Source organism: Ictalurus furcatus, chromosome 25 (genome assembly GCF_023375685.1).
Source record: "Ictalurus furcatus strain D&B chromosome 25, Billie_1.0, whole genome shotgun sequence".
Classification (NCBI taxonomy): domain Eukaryota; kingdom Metazoa; phylum Chordata; class Actinopteri; order Siluriformes; family Ictaluridae; genus Ictalurus; species Ictalurus furcatus.
This window is the reverse complement of record NC_071279.1, coordinates 3468014-3491443: the sequence shown is the minus strand read 5'-3', so window position 1 is coordinate 3491443 and position 23430 is coordinate 3468014. Positions and strand designations below refer to the sequence as shown.

The 23430-nt window shown below is 40.8% G+C and overlaps 2 protein-coding genes across 2 annotated transcripts; both read left to right on the top strand.

Moving 5' to 3' along the window:
• The first annotated feature begins 605 nt into the window (after positions 1 to 605).
• LOC128601571 (dynein regulatory complex subunit 5-like) lies at positions 606 to 2096 on the top strand. Its single transcript, XM_053614869.1, has 3 exons — positions 606 to 638; positions 732 to 1181; positions 1923 to 2096. The coding sequence occupies exons 1-3, from the start codon at positions 606 to 608 to the stop codon at positions 2094 to 2096; spliced, it is 657 nt and encodes a 218-aa protein (XP_053470844.1).
• A 6767-nt stretch (positions 2097 to 8863) lies between these two features.
• On the top strand, positions 8864 to 12448 carry saysd1 (SAYSVFN motif domain containing 1). Its single transcript, XM_053614700.1, has 2 exons — positions 8864 to 9400; positions 10877 to 12448. Exons 1-2 carry the CDS (start codon positions 9248 to 9250, stop codon positions 11207 to 11209), a joined length of 486 nt encoding a protein of 161 aa, XP_053470675.1. The 5' UTR covers positions 8864 to 9247; the 3' UTR covers positions 11210 to 12448.
• The last annotated feature ends 10982 nt before the right edge of the window (positions 12449 to 23430 follow it).

Here is a 23430-nt window from a genome sequence, read left to right as displayed (position 1 = left end):
GGCTTTGTTTTAAGTTTATTCCTAGCCGTAGTGTTTTTCCCACTAGCTCTAAGTGTTTTGTGTTTGGTTGTGTTGGTATTAAAGCTATCTGCACTTGCATCCGTCTCCGCCTCTCCAATTGTGACATCATTTTATACGTAGGCCAGCTATGCTATTCTAGTGTTCTCTGCCTCCACCACAATCTTATGTAGAGAGCTATAAAACTAAGCAAAATTAAAACCAGCATATAGGGGATACTTATTTCTGGGTAGTATGAGCCTCTGGAGTGGTGACTTTTGCAATTGCCTTTCCAGCTCTCTAATATGTCTATCTATGTTGCAAAAGGTACAAGAACAAATTATTCCAAAAACCTCAGTAAAGGAGCCTGGAACAATGAGGACTGTTTTATTGCATTGCACATGCGGACTGAAATACAGTATTTAGTTTTATATTACATTTGTTATTGAGGACTTTTCTTTGTTACATACCTTGTGGTCAGAATTGAATGTTCCCCTACTGATATGGGTGGTGTGGTGCCTCTGTAGGTGAGATTTTCAAACCTACTTTGATACAAAATTGTGCTAAAATTAGCGCAAGACCTCCTTTCTTGGGTTCCTGTCTTGTGGATGTCGCCCCTCATGCCCTACTTCACACTTCAAGTCCTAACTGACTAACTGAATGATTTCAACACTACCAAATGGTAATTGTGCTGTTGTGTTTATTCTGTTTGTTCGTTGTGTCTTACTTTACAGGTTCTCCGAATCCATCGGAGCAATATGGAAGATGAGAAGTGCCGCATGCTGGTAAACCACCTGCTGGATCATCCATCCCTGCTGGAGCTCGACCTCTCACACAATCTCATAGGGGATCGAGGGGCACGAGCTATCAGCAAACTCCTCAACCGTAGCTGTCTAGAGACACTGAACATTTATGACAACCGGATCAGTGGACGAGGAGCCCAAGCCTTAGCCCATGCCCTCTCCAAAAACACCTCCCTAGTGTCACTCAACTTGAGACTGAACCAGCTAGGGGACGAAGGCGGCCAGGCTATAGCTCAGGCCCTGCTAAAAAATCAGACTCTGGTAAACCTTCATTTAGGGGCCAATGAGATGACGGAGCCCACAGCCACAGCACTCTCACAGGTCTTAGTACAGAACACGACTCTGAGGAACCTCAACCTGTCCTGCAACAAACTGGGAACAGTGAGTTCTGTAAATCAGAGCTTCTGGTTTCACATACTTTCTACATGTCTTACAATGCTTTTTGTTGTAAAATACAGCGCCCTCCATTAATATTGGCATCCTTGGTAAATATGAGCAAAGAAGGCTGTTTGAAATTGTGTCTGTGAGAATAGTGTCTGGCAAACTGAAGACGCTCGAGTTTGTTTTTGGATGAGAGTAGAGGCTTTTTTCTTGAAACCCTTCCAAACAACTTGTGGTGATGTAGGTGACTTCGGATTGTAGTTTTGGAGACTTTCTGACCCCAAGACCCAACTAACTTATGCAATTCTCCAGCTGTGATCCTTGGAGATTTTTTGGCCACTCGAACCGTCCTCTTCACAGTGTGTTGAGACGATATAGATATGCGTCCAATTCCAGGTCGATTCATAACATTTCCAGTTGACTGGAACTTCTTAATTATTAAATGAAATTCATGGAAATATTTAAAAGATTCTACTTTTCCCTTAAGTTGTTGTCAACAATATCATTTTTCATGATTATTGTTGTATTAAATTAAAAAAGAACGCAAAATAGAAGCTTTTTCAATAGTGCTCTCAGACTTTTGGACCCTTCTGTGTATTCTAACACATTCTAACACAGCCATAGTTCCCCAGTGCTTTGTAAGTTATATTATTATGCATCCCACTTTTATATTGTAGTACATCAGGCATTTAGACTAGCAGGCAAATGAAAGTGCTGTGTCCTCTTCTTCATGGTGTGTAGGATGGAGGGAAAGTCCTGGAAGAAGGGATGTCGCACAACAGCAGCCTGCTGGAGTGTGATATTCGCCTCACTGAAATGAGCCTGGAGAGCGAGTACTGCATCCGTGAGGTACTGTGCACCAATCGGGACAAAGCCCGGCACAAACACGCACAGGACACAGCAAACACCAAATAAACCCACTGTTTGAGATGCAGCTCATGTGTTAAATATCACACTGAGAAAAGGACATTTTACTAGGAGCACTATGTATGTGTACTGAATGTATAAAGTATTCTTACAAAAAAAGTTTCAATAAGTACAAATTCGATAAGTTTGACATGATCTGCAGTCCTGAATAATAATAATACATGTCTATTAAATTCTAGCATGCCGGTACTAGTAATGATCTCATGCACTATAGCTTGCAATGAAGATTGCTGTCAAAAACAGTGGAGACGTGGTGAGTAAGAGTCTCAAAAAGTGAGTAAGGAACATTTATCACAATGGAGTGAGGGACTGAAGCGCAGAATGGAGACAGACGCTGCGAATATCAGCCTGTATTCTGCATGCCCACATGAGCCCAGCCAATCTGTTCATCTTAAAACCATCTGAAAGTGGCTTGCATTTAATTTAGGCACCGTGATCACCTGCTGACATAAATTTGAGTTTTGAAGCAAACAAATTTTGTAATAAATAAATAAATAAATAAATATGTATATATACAGTATCTCACAAAAGTGAGTACACCCTTCACATTTTTGTAAATATTTGATTATATCTTTTCATGTGACAACACTGAAGAAATGACACTTTTCTACAATGTAAAGTAGTGAGTGTACAGCTTGTGTAACAGTGTAAATTTGTTGTCCCCTCAAAATAACTCAACACACAGCCATTAATGTCTAAACCACTGGCAACAAAAGTGAGTACACCCCTAAGTGAAAATGTCCAAATTGGGCCCAAAGTGTCAATATTTTGTGTGGCCATCATTATTTTCCAGCACTGCCTTAACCCTCTTGGGCATGGAGTTCACCAGAGCTTCACAGGTTGCCACTGGAGTCCTCTTCCACTCCTCCATGACGACATCACGGAGCTGGTGGATGTTAGAGACCTTGTGCTCCTCCACCTTCCGTTTGAGGATGTCCCACAGATGCTCAATAGGGTTTAGGTCTGGAGACATGCTTGGCCAGTCCATCACCTTCACCCTCAGCTTCTTTAGCAAGGCAGTGGTCATCTTGGAGGTGTGTTTGGGGTCGTTATCATGCTGGAATACTGCATACTGATCATGCTCTGCTTCAGTATGTCACAGTACATGCTGTCATTCATGGTTCCCTCAATGAACTATAGCTCCCCAGTGCCGGCAGCACTCATGCAGCCCCAGACCATGACACTCCCACCACCATGCTTGACTGTAGGCAAGACACAGTTGTCTTTGTACTCCTCACCTGGTTGCCGCCACACACGCTTGACACCATCTGAAGGAAATAAGTTTATCTTGTTCTCATCAGACCACAGGACATGGTTCCAGTGATCCATGTCCTTAGTCTGCTTGTCTTCAGCAAACTGTTTGCGGGCTTTCTTGTGCATCATCTTTAGAAGAGGCTTCCTTCTGGGACGACAGCCATGCAGACCAATTTGATGCAGCGTGCGGCGTATGGTCTGAGCACTGACAGGCTGACCCCCACCCCTTCAACCTCTGCAGCAATGCTGACAGCACTCATACGTCTATTTCCCAAAGACAACCTCTGGATATGACGCTGAGCACGTGCGCTCAACTTCTTTGGTCGACCATGGTGAGGCCTGTTCTGAGTGGAACCTGTCCTGTTAAACCGCTGTATGGTCTTGGCCACCGTGCTGCAGCTCAGTGTCAGGGTCTTGGCAATCTTCTTATAGCCTAGGCCATCTTTATGTAGAGCAACAATTCTTTTTTTCAGATCCTCAGAGAGTTCCTAGCCATGAGGTGCCATGTTGAACTTGAAGTGACCAGTATGAGGGAGTGTGAGAGCGATGACACCAAATTTAACACACCTGCTCCCCATTCACACCTGAGACCTTGTAACACTAACAAGTCACATGACACCGGGGAGGGAAAATTGTTAATTGGGCCCAATTTGGACATTTTCACTTAGGGGTGTACTCACTTTTGTTGCCAGCGGTTTAGACATTAATGGCTGTGTGTTGAGTTATTTTGAGGGGACGGCAAATTTACACTGTTACACAAGCTGTACACTCACTACTTTACATTGTAGCAAAGTGTCATTTCTTCAGTGTTGTCACATGAAAAGATATAATCAAATATTTACAAAAATGTGAGGGGTGTACTCACTTTTGTGAGATACTGTATATGCTAGGAACAACTTCTTACACTGGATCCAAAACTGCTGGCATAGGAACAAGCTCATTTTATGGAAAGAAGAGAGGTAAGTAAAATGTTTAGTTTAGTTTTTTTTTTACTATTATAATCACATATCACACATATTCTTGTTTATTAAAGTGTCAGGAATAATACATTTAGTTCTGAAAGCAGTTCAATTGTTTGTGTTTCAAAATATTAGCCTTTTTATGAATGCCAATTATAGTGGACACCAGGACCATCTTAATGTACTTAATGACTCCATGTTGTGGGAGACCGAACTGAAGCAGAGAGGATTCTTTATAAGATAGTTGAGGGAGATTCAGACGTAGACCTGTAAGATGATGAGAGAGACGATGAGAATTTGAACCTGATATACAAGAAGATGGTGAAGAAGAGGAAGGAAATGCAGGAGACTCAGATAAGCAGACAGATAAAGACACAGAGACAGAAAGGGATGAGCAGGGAAATACGTCGCCCTCTGTGGACCAGGAGTAACACATATGAATTATTTAGTTCCAGGATAATTTATTCAGTTCTAATAATTAGCCACTATTAATATTGTAATGAACTGTTCTATACACACACACACACAATTCACTACAACCAATGAGAAATCATCAGTGATAAATATAATTTATCAGTGAGGCTTGAAGATTATCCACACAGTATCATGAAATATGCAAACTGGCTATAGAATGCAAGGTTTGTACTTATGAGTGTAGTCAATAGGAGACCATGTCACATCTGTAACACTGGAATTCAACTCGATTTGTGTGAGGTTTAATTATTATTCATATTACATTTCATTTATAAGTGTTTTTCCCTCCCATCATAATAGATTCACACCTGTGCTCCCTGGGCTGTAAAGATGACCCTACTACCCTTCTCCCAGTACAATGACAACAAAATGTTCAAAAATTTGGCAGCATTTACAAATCAAAGAGAGCTACAAAATAGCTGTTTCTAAATACTACTCCACAAGAAATGAAGATCTTCTTCAGCATTTCAGTCCACATGGCCTGCATAGGCTATCTCAGAATTCAAATGTTTTGGGCCAAAAAACAAAAGTGCCAGTTATAAGCAGCAGAATGACAAGGAATACGTGTTTTTTTGTTTCAAGCTGAGAAGCTCACTCAAGATTGTCGATGACCTGGCCATATCATATGAAACAAAGAAGGCAGACATTCTTTGGGAAGTCAGGCCATTACTTGACCGCATGAGGCAAGGCTATCTCAGCCTCCAAAAGTCAGAGAAGGTCTGCATTGATCAGCAAATCATCCCTTTCACAGGCTGCTGTCCAGTCAGGCAATATGTTCCAGGCAACCAAACCCTACTGGCCTAAAGGTCTTTGTCCTATACAAGTACACAGTGTAAAAATATAGTGCATAGTGTGTGACTTGAGACATAAGCCAGCAGTGTACAGGCTTGTTCTTTAGCAATAACTGCACACCACACACACACACACACACACACACACACGCTCTCTCTCTCTCTCTCTCTCACACACACACACACACACACACACACACGCGCGCGCTCTCTCTCTCTCTCTCACACACACACACACACACACACACACACACACAAACACGCTCTCTCTCTCTCTCACTCACACACACACACACACACACACACTCTCTCTCTCTCTTGCTCTTTCTGTCTCTCTCTCTGTCTCTCTTTCTCTCTCTCACTGTCTCTCTCTGTCTCTCTCTCTGTCACTCTCACTCTCACTCTCTTTCTCTCTCTCTCTCTCTCTGTCTCTCTCTGTCTCTCTCACTCTCTCTCTTTCTCTCTCTCTCTCTGTTTCTCTCTGTCTCTCTCACTCTCTCTTTCTCTCTCTCTCTCTGTTTCTCTCTGTCTCTCTCACTCTCTCTCTTTCTCTCTCTCTCTCTGTCTCTCTCTCTCTCTCTGTCTCTCTCTCTCTCTCTCTGTCTCTCTCTGTCTCTCTTTCTCTCTCTCACTGTCTCTCTCTGTCTCTCTCTCTGTCACTCTCACTCTCTCTCTTTCTCTCTCTCTCTGTCACTCTCACTCTCTCTCTTTCTCTCTCTGTCTCTCTCTCTGTCTCTCTTTCTCTCTCTCACTGTCTCTCTCTCTGTCACTCTCACTCTCTTTCTCTCTCTCTCTCTCTCTCTCTCTCCCTCTCTCTCTCTCTCTCTCTCTCTCTCTCTCTCTCTCTCTCACACACACACACACACACACACACACACACACACACACACACATAGAAATAGTTTCTTACAGCATTTAGTTCAGACCTCAGTTGTTGATTGGAAAGCATATTTTGCATTTAATTATGTTTAATAAGAGCTTTTTCGGATCTGGTTCTATTTCTACCAGTTCAATTAAGTGTTGATTATATATATATATATATATATATATATATATATATATATATATATATATATATATATATATATATATATATATGTCAGTTTCCTTTTCAAAACAGCTATGATCAGTGTACGCGGTACTAATGTACAGAAATGGACAGGACTCTTTAGCCAGGAGCTTTAGTACAAAATCCAAAACAATATCCATAATCAGTGTCAAATAGAGGGCAAAGGTCAAAGACAGAGGTTCCATGAATAAACCAGACAAAGAGCAAATCCTAAGGGCAGTCATTGAATAAGGCAAAGATCAAAACACAGGAATAGTGATCACAGAGCATAAGACTTAGATTTTACATGAAGATAGAAATTGGCAAGACTTCCCGAATACTGAATGTTCCACGGTGTCTGTGTCGGCCCATTTTTTGAGAAGTTTTAGGCAGAAGTGGGATCTTTCTGATTTAATGGGTGGAACGCAGTCTTGAGGTCTTACATCACAGCAAATTCCTTCATAGTCTTACGACAGTGGACTGAGTGAGATGGGGCTTGCAGTTGATGGATTGTTGATGATCACATTTCCTGTTTTGCTATTCTTGTCTCTCTTACCATCTCATTCTCTCTTTTTTCCCCCTCTACACAGGACTGAATCAGTGTAGAAAAGATCCACTTTATATTCTGTGTGTTCTCAGCTCATCTCCAGTGCAGTGATGAGTCAGTGAAAAGTCCTAAAGCTCAACACAAGGGCAGCAAAGTAGATGCAGAAAAGCTGTCAAAACAGCTTAAAGACCTGACAAGAAAATAGCAAAACAGAGCGGCAGGCCAGCCCAGGTCTAACTCTGAGTATAATAACATTGATCGTGATGCACATCCAGATTGCGCAGTTCAGCTGGAGTTGGATTTAGTCCTCGATTGTTTAAAAAGTGTATCTCCAGGATGCACCAGCACTCCAGGGGCTCTACAATCTATTACAAACTCCAGTCTAGACATTGCCATGCTCACATTCAACTCCCTACTAATTTTACACACCTGATTCTCACTCCCTTTCATTGTATAATGTGTGTGTATAAATACCACATCATTTTGTTATTTCTCTATTGAGCATTTCTGAATGTTGTTTTCAATATTATTCCATGGTTTTGAACACATTTACAACTCTGCTTCTGTCTTGTTTACATTGCCCTGTTGACCATAACCATTTGGCCATTTGCCTGCTGAGTTGCAACTGTATCCTACAACCTCTTACTCATCATGAGAACAAGCTTTGGTTTGCCAGCAGTAAATGTTAGCATCCAGGGCTACAGTGAGTTTCGCCTTCAGCCTTTCATTCGTTATTGTGTTATTGTTTAGTTTAAATATTAAACCTGTGTTCTAAATTAGGTTACTTTACAGGTTACTGTCCTCTCTGTTTTATTCCCCCCCCCCCTTTTTATTGATGGCCTTGTTCATCTCTCCTATTTGTCTACATTACATTTTTACCCAGATGTGAAGGTACCCCAGGTGCTGAATTTAATCATTTCTATCCACTCTAGCTGTTAGCTGACAACTCAAGGCAGGCTGTGGCTTTTCCACTTCAGGAGGGATCAGTGATGGTGTCGCACTTACAATTTGTAAGTGCATTTGGCTGTTTATATGCAGGATACACAGGATTTTCTATAGACCATAAGACTTTTCTTTTTTATATAGCTCATGGGCTTTCTATAGATTGTAAGGACTTTCTATAGATCATAGATCATCACCTTTCAATAATGCATAGGCCTTTATATAGATTAGGCTTTCTAGAGATTATTAAATACCTTTTTATTGATCAGTGAGTCTGTATCATTCTGCCCTCTAGTGGGAACAATCATAAAATGTAAGAAAAGTACCAAATAATTAAGGTTGGAAAGGGGCATTACTGACTAACTTTTGTCCTTAAGGGACAGTCCAAACTACAAGGAAATGAAATAGTGGACAAACTGGCTAAACAGGCAGTGAATCATATGGATGTTGAAGTTTATATACCACTCAGTAGAGAAGAGGTAAAAGGAAGAATTTGAGTACTTATGAATATAAAGTGTCAATAACTGTGGGACAAGGGGAAAAATGGAAGACAATATCCAAAAACAAGTTAGAAAAGGGAGAATAGGTCTCAATAATAGAAGAGAAGATGCAATAATCACTTGGCTCCTGATAGGACATTCTGACTTAAATCACTCATTCATAAAAATAGAGAAACATCAAACAGGATTATGCTTGACATGCGGTGAAGTAGAGCCAGGTGAACATGTATTATTACATTGTGTAATGTTTACAAGGGAAAGAGAGGAGTTATTGAATAAATTGAGAAATATAGATTGAATCAATTTCAACTTACCAAACCTATTGAATTGTGCCTCAGGACAGTTAAAAATACAAAGAGAAATACTTCATTATCTCAGGAAGACAGGATTGGAAAATAGGATTTAATGAACATATTATATAAAGAGGGGCCCCCCCCCCACCCTTCTTATCAATGCTTCACACTCCAGTCCAGTTGGTGGCGCTAATACACAATAAATCAACCGCCATTAAACAACACAAGAAGAAGACGTTGTAGCAGAAGAGGAGCTATTCACTATAGCACACGAATTTGTCGATGTGGGTCATTTTGGTAGAAATTTTTGTGTCTTTTTAAATGTTTGAACATGGAGCAGAAGTTAGCAGAGTTCAGAGTCCGGAGGAAAGTCGAGAAGCAAGCAACGAAACCCGGAAATCCACCTGAAAGTTGTTGCCCTGAGACGCGCACAGCTCCGAATGACGTCACCAAGTCCACGGAGTCAAACCTGAGAGTAAAAAAGGCAAGCATTTACCCCTTTCCCTTACACAGTAATAAACTCAGTAACCTTGTTTAACGTGTGCAGTCATCTCACTGCTATAGTCTCTTACTGCAGTAGGTTAGAAATATTCGCAAATACTTGGCAAAAGGACCGTATGTTTTAAAGACCACAACTGATCTCAGATCGCTGACTTCCTCACTGATCTGGACGATGGGTGAGTTCACATAACATCTAGAAATGTGAGCAAATCAGTCTAATATTGGCTTTTATCTGTCAAATAAAAACAAAAAATTCAAATGAAATGGTTGGTCACTAAAAGATGTCATTAGTACAGGTATATTCAGTGGAGTTTAAAATGTATGAGGTTGTGAGTGAGTAATTTGTCCTGATAACGTTTGACGAATGGCTGTTTATATCTATCGTGATCTTGGGCTTTGCCCTCCTGACCCTAAAGACAAGCTGCCAAAGGCAGGCTTATTCAGGACTTCAGCTGTTAATGAACTGTACATTAAAATGAATACACACATCACATAGCAACACTGACTACGTATACATGGACAGCAGTAATCTAATTATTGATCTTATTCTGAATAAGACGTATAATTTTGTGATTAAGGTGTTCACATGAGTCGCTTTTAGAATACTCCTTTCATGTTCCTGTTTTACATGTTATAGAACATAGATCGATTAACGTCACACGTCATTACGTCCCCGCGTTCCCTCCAGGATTTCACGTATCGGCATACAGTTGGTCTTCGTTATGGGACCGTATACAGTTTTGGGTGTTTTTATTTTTAATTTTACGAAAGCTTCAAGTGCGCTTAATTATTTGTCATGCTATACGTGCAAATAGATGACTGCTTGAAGCCGTGAGCTGCGTCCCAAACCGTGTACTTGCCGTCTATATAGTAGCCGAGATACATGTATTTCTCCTACTATATAGTAGGTAAGTACGCGGTTTGGGACGCAACCGTGCTCTCTTGTTTGCCGTGAAACAGTTGAGCGTTTCCGTGTGTGTACGTGTCCTATCGCACAATGCGGTGAAAACTCCCACACGATGTTAATAGTGTGATTAAGGTGTGTACGTGTCTGTAACGCACGTCGATAATGCGACTAAAACAGGAACACTCCACACGTCTTAATTCCATTTGTGTTTACTTCGAGTATGACTTTAATCAGATTAAGGTCATCAGTAATCACTGTTTACATGCTAGTTTCTTAATCAGAGTATCGTCTTAATCGGGTTAATATCGGATTATTGTTGTCCATGTAAACGTACTGACTGTTGGTTTAGTAAATGAATTAACATCAGGTGGCACAGAACCCAGTTTGCCACTATTGCAGGTCCTCTTGATTACTACTCAGTAAGCACTTTTAAATATGTGATTTTGAGACTTAAAAAAAAAAAAAAATGATATGTGAGACTCCATATCTCTAGGTTCAATTAGCTTTCTATTTTATCATCAGATTGCTGTAATGAGTGAATTCTTTCCCCAGGAAAACAGAGACTGGTTGCTGGACAGTGCTGTTGGTCGCTGGCTCGGTGTGCAGCGTTTGGCTGTTACTAATCTGACCATGCTGAAGGTGTTACTGTGGCTTGTGTTGCTGGGTCTCTTCTCTGAGCTGGACTTTGGGCTGCCCTTCTTTCTCCTGTCTCTGTTTTACTGGCTCTATGAAGGTCTACGGAGTCCAGTGGAAAGAAGGCCTGGTGAGCTGAGCGCCTATTCAGTGTTTAACCCCGACTGTCAGCCCATCCTGGGCACACTGACTGCAGAACAGCTGGAGGGAGAGATGGGTTACAGACCATTAAACAACAGGGTGAATACGTAACACACTACCGACAAACTCTCAGACTGGCTTCAGTATAAACATGGCTGAAGTTTGGATCGCACTATAGAAAGATATAATGTATTTTGTCTGGCCAAAATACATTATATCTATCTAATATCTATATATTAAAATGTGAATGTGTTACACGTGTAACACATTCACATTTTATTAAATGAATCAACTTAAGGAAATTAATGAAGAGCTCTTGAGTATTAGGTGATATCCTATACTAAGCCTTCTTGTGCCAAAGTTAATTTTAACTAAGTTAGGTGTGTATATACATGGCAGTAGTTTGATGATGATTGATGTTTAATGATCATGATGTTTATTAGGATAAAAAAAAAAAAATCTAATATTTTAACCCTTACATGCATCAATTGTGACAACCTAAATCAGGTTTATTGTTGTTATTTTTCTTTAAAGGTAAAAATAAAAAAACTATGGTACTTGATGCATTTGAATGTTCTATATCAAGTAATATTCTACTGAAGAGAGCACACGATTATTTGAAAATTAAGAACATCGGTCTGATATCCAGTGTCAGTATTGGTCCCTGTAACAAACGGAGCCTGGAATTTGGAAAAGAAATTTAGTTCTGGATCTGGAAATAAGATATAAAGAGACTTTTGTTATGGTTAATTTGATAACATTTATACTTTATTATATTTACAATGCCCGTTATTGGAAAAAAAAACAAAAAGCAAACACATTTTAAAACTCAGTAGTTATAACAAACTTCAAAGCTGGGCAAGGAGGAGGCACGAACCGGCTGAATGGAAATGTAATGTTTAATCATAAATAGAACATAAATCACACGTGCATCTCTCGCTCTCTCTCTCACACAGCTGCTCCTTTATCGCTCTCTCCCACTGATTATTAGAGAACTCGGTGGCAGGCGTGTGTCCTCACAGCCTGGCCTCTCCCTCCTCCTCGTCACACTAGTTTTTCATAGAATGGGTATCAGTATCAGCTGATACTCAATGTGGTTTGGAATTAGTATTGCAAAAGAAAGTTGTATCACGGCATCTCTACATACGTTTACATGTGAAAAAGACGCATTGTTGTTTACTTTATCATTTACTTTTTACTTTTATACTTGTGTGGTAAAAAGATTCCAAAAACACTGTGAGTTGCGCTAGCTGAGACGATCTGCAACTGGTGTTGCAATGTCCAGTTAGTATATTCAGGTCTGAATACTTGTTAATATTTTTTGGATTAATAAATAATTAAATAAATAAATATTGTGTGTGTATGTGTGTGTCTATGTATGTACTTGTTTGTTTTTTATTTTCATTATTTAAAAATGTCTAGAAAAAATATTTAAAATGTAACTGTAATTTAAACTAAAACTGTAAATTAAAAAGAAAGAAAGAAAATATCAGTATACGTGAAATGTCGACAGAGCCTTTCATACCTCAGTGGGTCTCATAGATGTCAGTTTCTACTTATGAGCCATGGAAATTGCACAGGGACTCTATAGCACATCATTCAGTTCAGTAATGGACCTTTAGCATTTTTGAGAAGTTCATTAATGAAATCCATGTTAGTCAACATCTTGTATTATTCATTGTGGCATTCGCAAAACAGCCTTGTCCAGGCTTTAGGTTCCACAGATAGATGCGTTTTAAGTGGAGCTACAGAAAAATTCACAAAAAGATTAAAAAAAGAAACAACAAATCTGTGTTGCTCATTTGGAAAGGTACATATTTGAAGACGCAGGGCTCTACGGTAACGATTTCTTCTAGGAGCACTTGTGCTCCTAATTACAAAAATTTAGGAGCACGGTTGAAGCTTAGTTTTTTTTAGAGATGGTATCATTAATGTGCCACAATATAACACACAAGTAGGCATGAGAAAACTTGAGCTGGTCAATTATGACAGAATTTAGGAACATTGTGTGAGCCATGACACATTAATTTACCTTCTGGTAAACTAAATGTAAAATTTTCAGTTCATTTTACAGATTGTATGTAAAAAAAACAAAACAAAACAAAAAACACCGTTAACCTGTTCCACCTTGTAAACAAATACAATAAACATCAATGTTCAGTGTTTGAAGTCTGCTCCTCTTAAATATATTTAAAGCTACACTATTAGACATTTTCCGTTGTCATGGTTCTGGGCTGGAGTCAGTTCTCGAACCGCTCTGTGTATATTGTGTAGATATCTGAATAATCTCATATAGGATGTGATTGGGTGAGTTCATTTACCCGTCACATGCAAAGCGCTTTAGTTTAATGGTGTTCATTAGGGACCCACCGATCAGGATTTTTATGACCAAAACCGATCCAGATACCAATCTTTTTTATTTAAGCTTTGATCAGGAGGTCTGTCATAAACAGTTAAATGTAAGCTCTCTGCTCATGGTCACTGTTAATTGAGTTAAAATAATAGCAATGAGAAATACTGTTGGTTAATTGATAAATAAACAAGCATAAAATATTTATTTTTAAATATTTTAAACAATAAAGAGTCCTAATTAAAAGTAGACTAACACAAGCATGATCCAAATTAGGAAAAAGGCTAATAGCTTTCTAAGGAAATAGTGAACCAAGCTTAATGTCAAATTGATATTAAATGCAACCCATAGTAATTAAACACCATTTAATTTCTCATTTTATTTATGTTTTATGAAGTTATTATAATATCTATTTTTTATATTAAATGATTTATTTATAACTAAGCACATTTTCTTTCTTTACATTTTATTAGTTTTGTTTGTTTATCAGTTTTAGATCGGTTCCCCCAGTACAGTGTTGCCATGTCTGCTGATAATACTGTTTTTTGGGGGGATTTAAATCAAAACATGGAAACTTGAGTTGACTTTTCTAGTGATATCTGGCAACCGTGAGTTTAAATAAAGTGAATGCGCTATTAGAGTTAGTGAAGGAGAGCGGCAGTGTACTGTATGTTTAGTGTCTTTTTTGGGTAATAGGCTAAATTTTCATCTTAGAATTACTGGTGAGGCACGGACGAGTAGGTGCTCCTTCGAGCTGCCCACTATTGGCCCCCTGTGGCTACCGTTCCTTTGCTCGGCTGCGGTGTGTTCTTACCATGATAGTACAGGGTCACCTTTCGCATCCCGGGCTCTCCACCCCCTCCTCATTGCCCCGATGTCAACTCCGATCGCACATAAATTAATGAAATTACAATACTATTCAATCTCCACCGATAACACCTCGCTTACGGAGGAGCAGAGTAACATGTATCTGGCATGGATGGTCCATACTGCTCGATCTGTGACAGATCGCTCGTGTCTCGTATGTCATGATCGTAGCCTTACCCCCCATTTTATGCTGCCTATGGGGAACCTCACGGAATGCCTCACCACCCCCTATTCTGTTGATTTTTTGTGTCCTACTGTGTGCCTCCTTGGGGCCCTTTCTGCTGACTTTGGCCCATCGTGGATGTACAATGCAAGCTCCTCATGCCTGTTTCACCCTGTATCCACTCAAGTGTCAACTTTTGTCCGCGTCCAACCGTCTCTGCCCTTGTTCTTTCCCATCTGCCTCTGCTCCTCTGTTGGCTTATATCCTGTGGGAAACGTGTCTGCCCGATGTAATGTCTCCCTGTTCGCTAATGATTTGCAAATTGAGACCCTCTCTGTCTGTGATTCATCCCCATGCACCCCCAGTGTGACAATTCCCCTACCTGATCTTAGTGTTGGTACTGTTCCCCTTGCGGATGTTTTCTGGTTTTGTGGGGGCCACCGTGTACGCCAGACTTTGCCTGCGGAATGGCAGGGATGCTGCGCCCCGGTTAGGTTGGACGGTAAGACCCGTGTTTTGTTGGTGGCTGACCAACCGTCATCCAGCCAGTCCCGTTCACGCCGCGACGTGGCCCTGTGGACTCAGTATGTCCGTGACGCTGGTGCAGTGAACTATTCTGACTGGGCTGCTGATGAGACCATCCATCTTGACTTTGGGGGCACCCCCGTTGGCGTTCCTACAGAGCCATGGAGGCCGTTGGCAGTGGTGTAGCGTCTATTTTGCTCCCGGCCGTGCAGATCAACCGCAACGTGGCATGGATTAATTACATGTGGTACAACGAGCAACGCTTCATTAACTACTCGTCCGTGATCAGCTCCATGCCACTTCCCTCATGGCTGCTCAGAACCGTTTTGTCCTGGACCAGATGCGGGCCCCAGAAGAGGGTGTCTGTGCAATGATTGGTCCCGAGTGCTGTGCTGCAATCCCTTTGCACACTGGTTCTGAGGGTGCTCTCTCCAAGGTCCTGGGTCAACTACAGGCCCTCCAAGCGGAGCAAGCGGCTAACTCCGGCTTTGGGTCTAGTCTCCGCCTCCCGCCGTGGCTCTCCTGGTTTCTTTCTGGAGATTGGACTGCTGCTCTGACCCGCTTGGGAGTGTCCCTGTTCGTCCTCCTACTCCTTGTGGCTCTGGTGGCCTGCTGTGTGATCCCCTGCGCACGGCGGATGGTGATGTCCTCCGCCTCCTTTTCTGGCCAGTACATTGTTAAGGGTGAGGCGTTACCGCCTCAACGGGGGGTGGTGATCGAGACCATGCGACGGGAGACAATGAGCAGCGATAGCAGCAACAGACGGGAGACAATGAGCAGCGACAGCAGCGACACCAGCGAGACCGTCTACGAGAACATGAGACGGGACATGAGCCAGGACTGAGGAGGATAGCGCAAGGGGGCGCAAGGACCCGTTTGTACAAGGTAGTGGCCAACTGGGCCTATCCGAGAAAAATGGGGCCTATTGGTGTTTTCTATGTGTTCATCTGTGTTGCAGATCTACTGAACCCTGACGGGTGAGAAGAAGTGATGATCCATACCCTGGGTGTAAGTGCTAGCCTAACCTCTCCCCAAAGGGTGGCTCTCTACAGTACGTAAAGTGCTTGAGCTGAAGACAACCAGCATACAGAGAGATACTGCCAACAGAGACTGTCAAATTGTATTTTTATAAAATGTTATAAAATGTTTGTGATATGACGCACTCAGGCACGAGAAAAGTATAATGGTGCTGTCGAGCACATAGTGCTGGCAGGGTGGGAATTTTTCCTCATAGGAGGTTTTTTCGCCCACCCCTGACTGCGAAGGACTGGGGTTTGTTTTTTGGGGGGAAGCAAGACTCTGCAGGTCCCGACAAATACAAAACTGTGGGCTGACAGGCCTAGTTGAGAAAGATAGGGACGTGTAGATCCAATCAAGTAGTTACTGTAGTGGCCACTCATACGTAAACTAGCGACGGCAATAGTAGTAGTAATGAATGATTAGGGGAACTCAGTTAATCACACTTATAATCAATGTAGGCAAACAAACGTATAATCAAGGTAGTTAGATTCGAAATAAGATATATATATATATATATATATATATATATATAGTTGAAAGGAGAAGTAAGTTAAGGGTTAAGAGTTATGGCTAGGTACATCTACATGGGTCCGGCGCAAAGTGGACGTAGGGGGGTCCTAAGGCCCATTCTCCAGCTGCCAATCTACTATGAGACCCCGGGGCGCACAACGCTAGCACGTCTCCCACCAGGTCTACAAAACCTCCTCAGCTCCTATTCTGATCAGTGTTGCGTAGAAGTGGTTAATGTAAGGGACCCATTTGATTACGGGGACGGGCGCAGGGATTATGGCTTCGTTAGAGTAATCCTCCGACAGCTAGCGGGGGACGGCCATGGGGTGCGGCAGAACCAGTTCCTCCACAGATACCCGCTTAATTAAGGTAGTGTATGAGGCTTTATAGCCTCAGAGGGGGGAAATGTTGTGGATAAAAATGTCATAAAATAAACATGAGGGAGACCTAGTATCCAGTAAAGGGGAGAAGAAGAAAATACGGGCACCTAGACACACAGAAGCGGTATTAGGCGGATATTGACAAAGTGGATTTACACGTTAAAGATCTTTAAGAGTACTACACTATGGTTTGTTAGTCAAAAAGTCAAAAAGAAGTATACGAGCGGAGGAGTGCTAACACACACACACACACACACTCTCTCTCTCTCACACACACATAACATTATAACTTTATAAGAATAAATAAAAAGGAGTATTAAGATATTATAAGGGTAATATCTTATAATAATAGAAAACTCTTTATAAAATACAGAATAATAGGATATGTAGGACAGTAGAACTGTAATGATATTATGAAGTAGGAAGTACAGTAAACCGTTTTTCAAGCAGTATAACTATATATAAAATAGAGATATAGAGCAAATATGAAAATAAATTTTAAACTAGAAATACAGGAAAATGTAACTTACTCATAATTCAGATGGTGAAGATTCTTGTCTTGCAAGGAAGGCCTTAATTTTAAGAGAAAACCATGAGGAGCCATTTATAAGGGCAGCTGAGTCAAGCTATCTCCAACTGGGCTCAGAGGTAGATGTGAGTATTGGCTTCTAAGTTGAATTTTAAGTGTTTTTGGGTAATAGGCTAAATTTGAGCCAGCAGTTTACAGACTGAACCGTTGGTACTCTTGATTATGATTGGTGAGGAATTATGTAATAAATAAGTTTGAATTAAACCCACCTTGTTGCGTTAGCATTATTATTAATTTACCGCTGTGTCTACAAGAGCAGGTCGCAGGTTCAGGTCATTTTGCGGGATCAATAAAAGATGGCGGTTGTGAGATCGGGAAGTTGAAGCAGATGATGTACAGAGTTACTCTCGTCATCATAATGACTTCTTTGCAGTATTTCCACACTTGTTCGGTTGACTGAGGTGATGAAAAGCAGTGTGAAAGTAACTGCTGCTCGGTGTAGATGCATTTTGGAGTTGTAGTTTTTATCCCGATTGTATTATACAATGCCGAACAGGTCACTCGCACCGGTGCGAATAAATATTTATTCACAGTCACACTGTAGAGCCGAGACGGGTGCGATAGTTGCATGTACATCATACACATCATCCTATTATATCGTCAACACAAAATACCCCAATAAAATCTCAATGCAGCCATTTTGATTGATCATGTTTGCTATTAAAAGTGAAAACTACTGTTCTGTAGTGTGTTTCACATTGTACCTGTTGACAACTCAATAAAGCTAAAAACTATGATTGCTTTGATGTCAGCAATTTTTTTCTTCAAATGTCACACACTGCAAAGCTTCATCCATCTTGCTGAGGTTGGGGTTCTTCATGACTCCAGAAAACAGAAACACGGGTTTTAGACTCTCCAGAAAACATTCCTAACCATTAGGCTACTTAGGATAGTGAAAGGATTGAAATCAGGAATCGTCAGAGTTGCTGTAGTTCTCAAAGCAGATAGTAACCAGTTAGCAACATAATGTTTGTTAGCCTAACATCTCTTACCTGAGACAGTAAGTTAGCTATAGTTAGCCAATAAATTGTTCCATTTCAATTAGATCAACAGATGGATGCAAGAAAGCAGTCTTTCTTTTCTGACTAAATCCAATTAATTAGTATTAATCTTTTACCGTTGTTTTGGGTCCATTTCCTCATCTGCTTTTTTTATTTCGTATTTTTGCATCTTCACGATCTTTTAACGTTAGCTACCAAATTAGAGGGTCCCCCAGTGACTGAATGATACATAAAGCTTTTCACCAAATGATAATAAAGTGTGCTTTTTTTTTTTTTTTGCTCATCTCAGTGCTTACCTCGATGTTCCTCATGGGCTCCTGTATTTTACTGAACAGATTCCTGACCCAGAGTATCCGGACAGACACTAGAGTTAGATTTCTACCTAGAGGAGGGTCATCTCTGTTGGATTGGTAGTGCTACAGATATTAACAACAAAAGCCTTATTTCTGCATCTGAACTGGGGCTTCAAGCATCAGATCTCTCTTAAACACATGTACATACCTCTTTTACATGTTCAAGCTCTGACACAAAGCACTTCAGTACACAACAACACATATATATATATATATTAGCTATTCTTATTTTTAGTTCACTATTTCCATAAAGACAGTATAAAAACTTTTGATGTACTTGTCCAATTCTGCATCTGAACAAATTCTCTTACAACGCATTAGTCCAGCACCATGTAAATAAACTGCATGCATCACCAAACATTTGTTGTTTATTTATTTTTGTCGATTTAGTTAGGTTTCACCTTGAAAACCTTCCCTTGTGTGTTGAAAAGATGATTGGAGTTTATGCGTCTGTTCAATTCCTACTCCACATCCTTAACCATAGCTCAAACATGTATGACCTCACTCTCTAAACATCATGGCTGAACTAACTGTGTCACTCTCTGTGTTATGCAGTTACACAGCACATAAGCGAGCATTTGGAGATATCGAGGCACATTAGGGTTATGATTTAGGCGTGGAGTTTACGCATGGCTAATCTGGAGGCTATAACACTGTTAGCTACTTTAGCATACAGCTACAGTGCAAAAGTAGAGACACAACAAATGAACAACATGACCTAGCTGAGCAACTATCTGGGGTGATCACATTCCTTTAACCTGATGAATATCAGCACAGTTCTTATATATCACAAAGTACCTTTGTACAAGGTTTAGGGCATGATGACACGACTGTATCTTGGAAATACTTGGACTCATGAAATCCCCCAGTTGAAGCTGGAAAAAACTGAAAGGTGGTGTACAATGAATGTATTACTAAAATAATATATTCTTATTAAGCGTTCACTTTCAACGATTAATCTTCAATGTGAGTCAATGGTGCTTAAATCACAAATTACCACCAGGTTATTTATCTGTGCCATGAACGGTTTTAAACTTGGTTCCTTTCATTTCTTCAGTGATGGAACTGAATGTAGCAAACATTTTCTTCCAGTGTTTCAATTCTGCTAAAATACCTGATGCCTCATCCTCTTTTCTTATTTGATCACTCTCTGTGTAAACCTGAAATACAATAGTTCTCAGACTTTTCATTTTAATACAAGTAAGAGTTTCACGGGTAAAATCGAAGGAATTATTAAAGACCTTAATAGGGCTAGAACACTAGAAGATGAAATCAGGCTATAACTCTAGCAGCCATTCAGCTTGTCTACATACAGTGTGTATCTACTGATCAATTGATTGCTTTATTGTAGACAGTTAGATATGCACATAGACAGACATATGGGGCAGTGGTGGCTTGGCGGTTAAGGGTCTGGGTTACTGATCGGAAGGTCGGGGGTTCAAGCCCCAGCACTGCCAAGCTGCCTCTATTGGACCCTTGAGCAAGGCCCTTAACCCTCCCTGCTCCAGGGGGTGCTGTATCATGTCTGACCCCAGCTTCCTGACATGCTTGGGTATGCGAAGAAAAGAATTTCACTGTGCTGTAACGTATATGTGACCAATAAAGACTCATTATTATTATACAGACAAATAGACTGGCTTATCAACTGGCAGAGTCATACATAAAACCACCTGATAGAGACATGTTCAGTCAGTTCATCAACCCATACATACATAGGTAAATAGACAGACTGACTGACTGATAGATAGATAGATAGATAGATACAGATAGAAACTCATATCATTTAAACAGGGAATAAAATGGTCAAAATGAAATGTGTGTTATGTAGAAGACTGGTGTATGTAGTGCTCTAGTATTATTGTTATGTTATAGCTATTCTATTTCGAATACTGACTGCTAATCTGATAACATTATGATAACGGTATGAAAGTCTGCACCTGATCAATCTCTTTGCACCTCATTTGCGCATCATGTCTACATCTGCTCCTGCTGCTTTCATATCATCAAAAGTCCCAAGCCTGGAGAAGTCGATACATGAGGCCTCTGACAGCTGAATACTTTCCATCATCATCTGAGCTTCTGCAGAATAAATCAGAACACACGGCTGTTTAAAACTGGGTTAATGTAACTCAATGTGTTAACCCAAAACCTAAAACGTAATCTAACTCAGTGATTTTTAACCACTGTTCCGCGGCACACTAGTGTGCCGTGAGAGATCGTCAGGTGTGCCGTGAGAAATGATCCAATTTCACTTAATTAGTCTTAAAATTAATTTTTTTTTTAATGAACATTTTTTATTAATTATTATCTGCAAATAATATGCCATTGTCGAGTGTCTGTGCTGAAATATAGTGACTGGCAGAGTAATGTAATATTCGTCCGGGTGGCAGCGGGGAGCTAATTGCCTCGTTCCTTCTTAGAGGCAAGAGAATTAGTGACGCATGCGACAGGTCGTGTTGACAGTGATGGAGAAGTTTTTAAAAAGGAAAAATGCAAACTCCGAACTGGGTCCTGGACAAGATTCTGACCCAGGTGAAGGCCCTAGTATGAGTGGTGGTAAAAAGAAAGCAAAGACGGTGAGTTCGAGGCAATACAGCGAAAGCTATCTTTTGTTCGGATTTACTTTCACCGGGGATGAGACGACACTGACTCCATTATGTTTGGTGCTGTGTTCGAATTCGTTAGCAGAGTGAAGGAAAGAACCCCAGATCTCATTGTTATGCGCTGTGTTTTGCACCGTGAGGCCCTCGTTGCAAACACTTTACCAGCAGAACTAGTTCCTCTGTTGGATGATGTGCGCATAGTGCACTTTGTAAAGACACGACCTTTGAAAAGTCAGTGGTGCCTTAGTGGTTAAGGCTCTGGGTTACTGATCAGAAGGTTGGGGGTTCAAGCCCCAGCACTGCCAAGCTGCCACTGTTGGGCCCTTGAGCAAGGCCCTTAACCCTCTCTGCTCCAGGGGCGCTGTATCATGGCTGACCCTGCGCTCTGACCCCAACTTCCTGACAGGCTGGGGTATGCGAAGAAAAGAATTTCATTGTGCTCTACTGTATATGTGACCAATAAAGACTCATTATCATTATCTTTGTGTGAGGAAATGGGAGCAGAGCATAAAGCCTTATCGCTCCATACGGAGGTCCGATGGTTGTCGCGTGGCAAGGTACTGGCCCATGTGTATGAGCTTGCAAAAATTTGTAATCTAACTTAAAGTGTTTCTCACAAATGAGAGGTCCGATTACTCAAATCTGTTTGCAAGTGATGAGTGGTGTGCAAAGCTGGCATACCTGGCAGATACATTTCATCATCTGAATGAACTGAACACACGGACGCAAGGCCGAAATGAAAACCTGCTTACAAGCACAGATAAAATAAATGGATTCCGTTTAAAGGTGCACCTCTGGCAACAGCATGTGCAAAGTGCCAACCTTGAGATGTTCCCAATCACAGAGGAACGGCAAGATCACACTGCTGCACTGTGCGAGGTAATAGGTAAACATTTGAAGACTCTTGAGGAGAAGTTGTCATTTTATTTCTCTTCAGCCTCCACTGAATGCCTTGACTGGGTTAGGGATCCATACAGCTCAGCATCAGTTGTTGGAAAGGACATGACTTTACAGGAGCAGGAGGAACTAACTGAACTGAAACAAGCTCGTGGTTTAAAGCTAAGATTTGATGATCTTCCTTTGGACAGTTTTTGGTTGACTGCTGCCAAGGAATTCCTCATTCTGGCCAACAAAGCTGATTTGACATTGCTCCCATTTTCCATAACATATCTGTGTGAGCTGAGCTTTTCTAGCTATAAAAACTAAAAACAGAGAGAGACTGAGAGCTGTTGAAGACGAGCTTCGTGTGTGTCTTTCTTCAATTCCTGCCAGGATATCGGTTTTGTGTTCATCTAAACAGGCCCAGGTTTCACGCTGAGTGAGTATAAATAAATTGAGAAACTATATTGTAATTATATATACTGTATTAGGCTAAAGAGTGTCATTTTGTAACATGTTTGGTTGGTGGTGTAACACAAGATTTTTCCGATGTAAAAAATGTGCCATGGCTCAAAAACGGTTGAAAAACACTGATCTAACTGATACATGTAATCTAAATCACGTTCAACTTTTTTTCTTCTTCTTTTTGTTATTTGGTCCAAATCTCCAGAACACATCACATTTCCACAGCACGGTCTGTCAACACGATTTGTCCTTCATTTTACTCCCCATGACTCAGTTTATCAGCTCACATCTACACAATAATCTTGGCAGCAACACAAAACATACATCTTTTTTGGTTCCCTTCGTGCAGTTGGATCAATTCAAGATCGGTGCAGCTTTCTGATGGCAACTGCACCGTGACTGGAACCAGACCAAGACCGATTCATTCAGATGGACTCAGAGTAGTTATTTTGATCTGCACCTGAGTGCGATTGCCGTGTTCTCACTTGCACAAATGAACTTCTTCTTTGGTAGAGTTAATATGACTCTAAAGTTAATGCAAAAGAGGAGTGCCTGGGGCCAGATGGGTTCCCAAGTGATTTTTTTTTAAAGAAGTCTGCTAATTAATATTTGGTCCTTTTCTCTCTG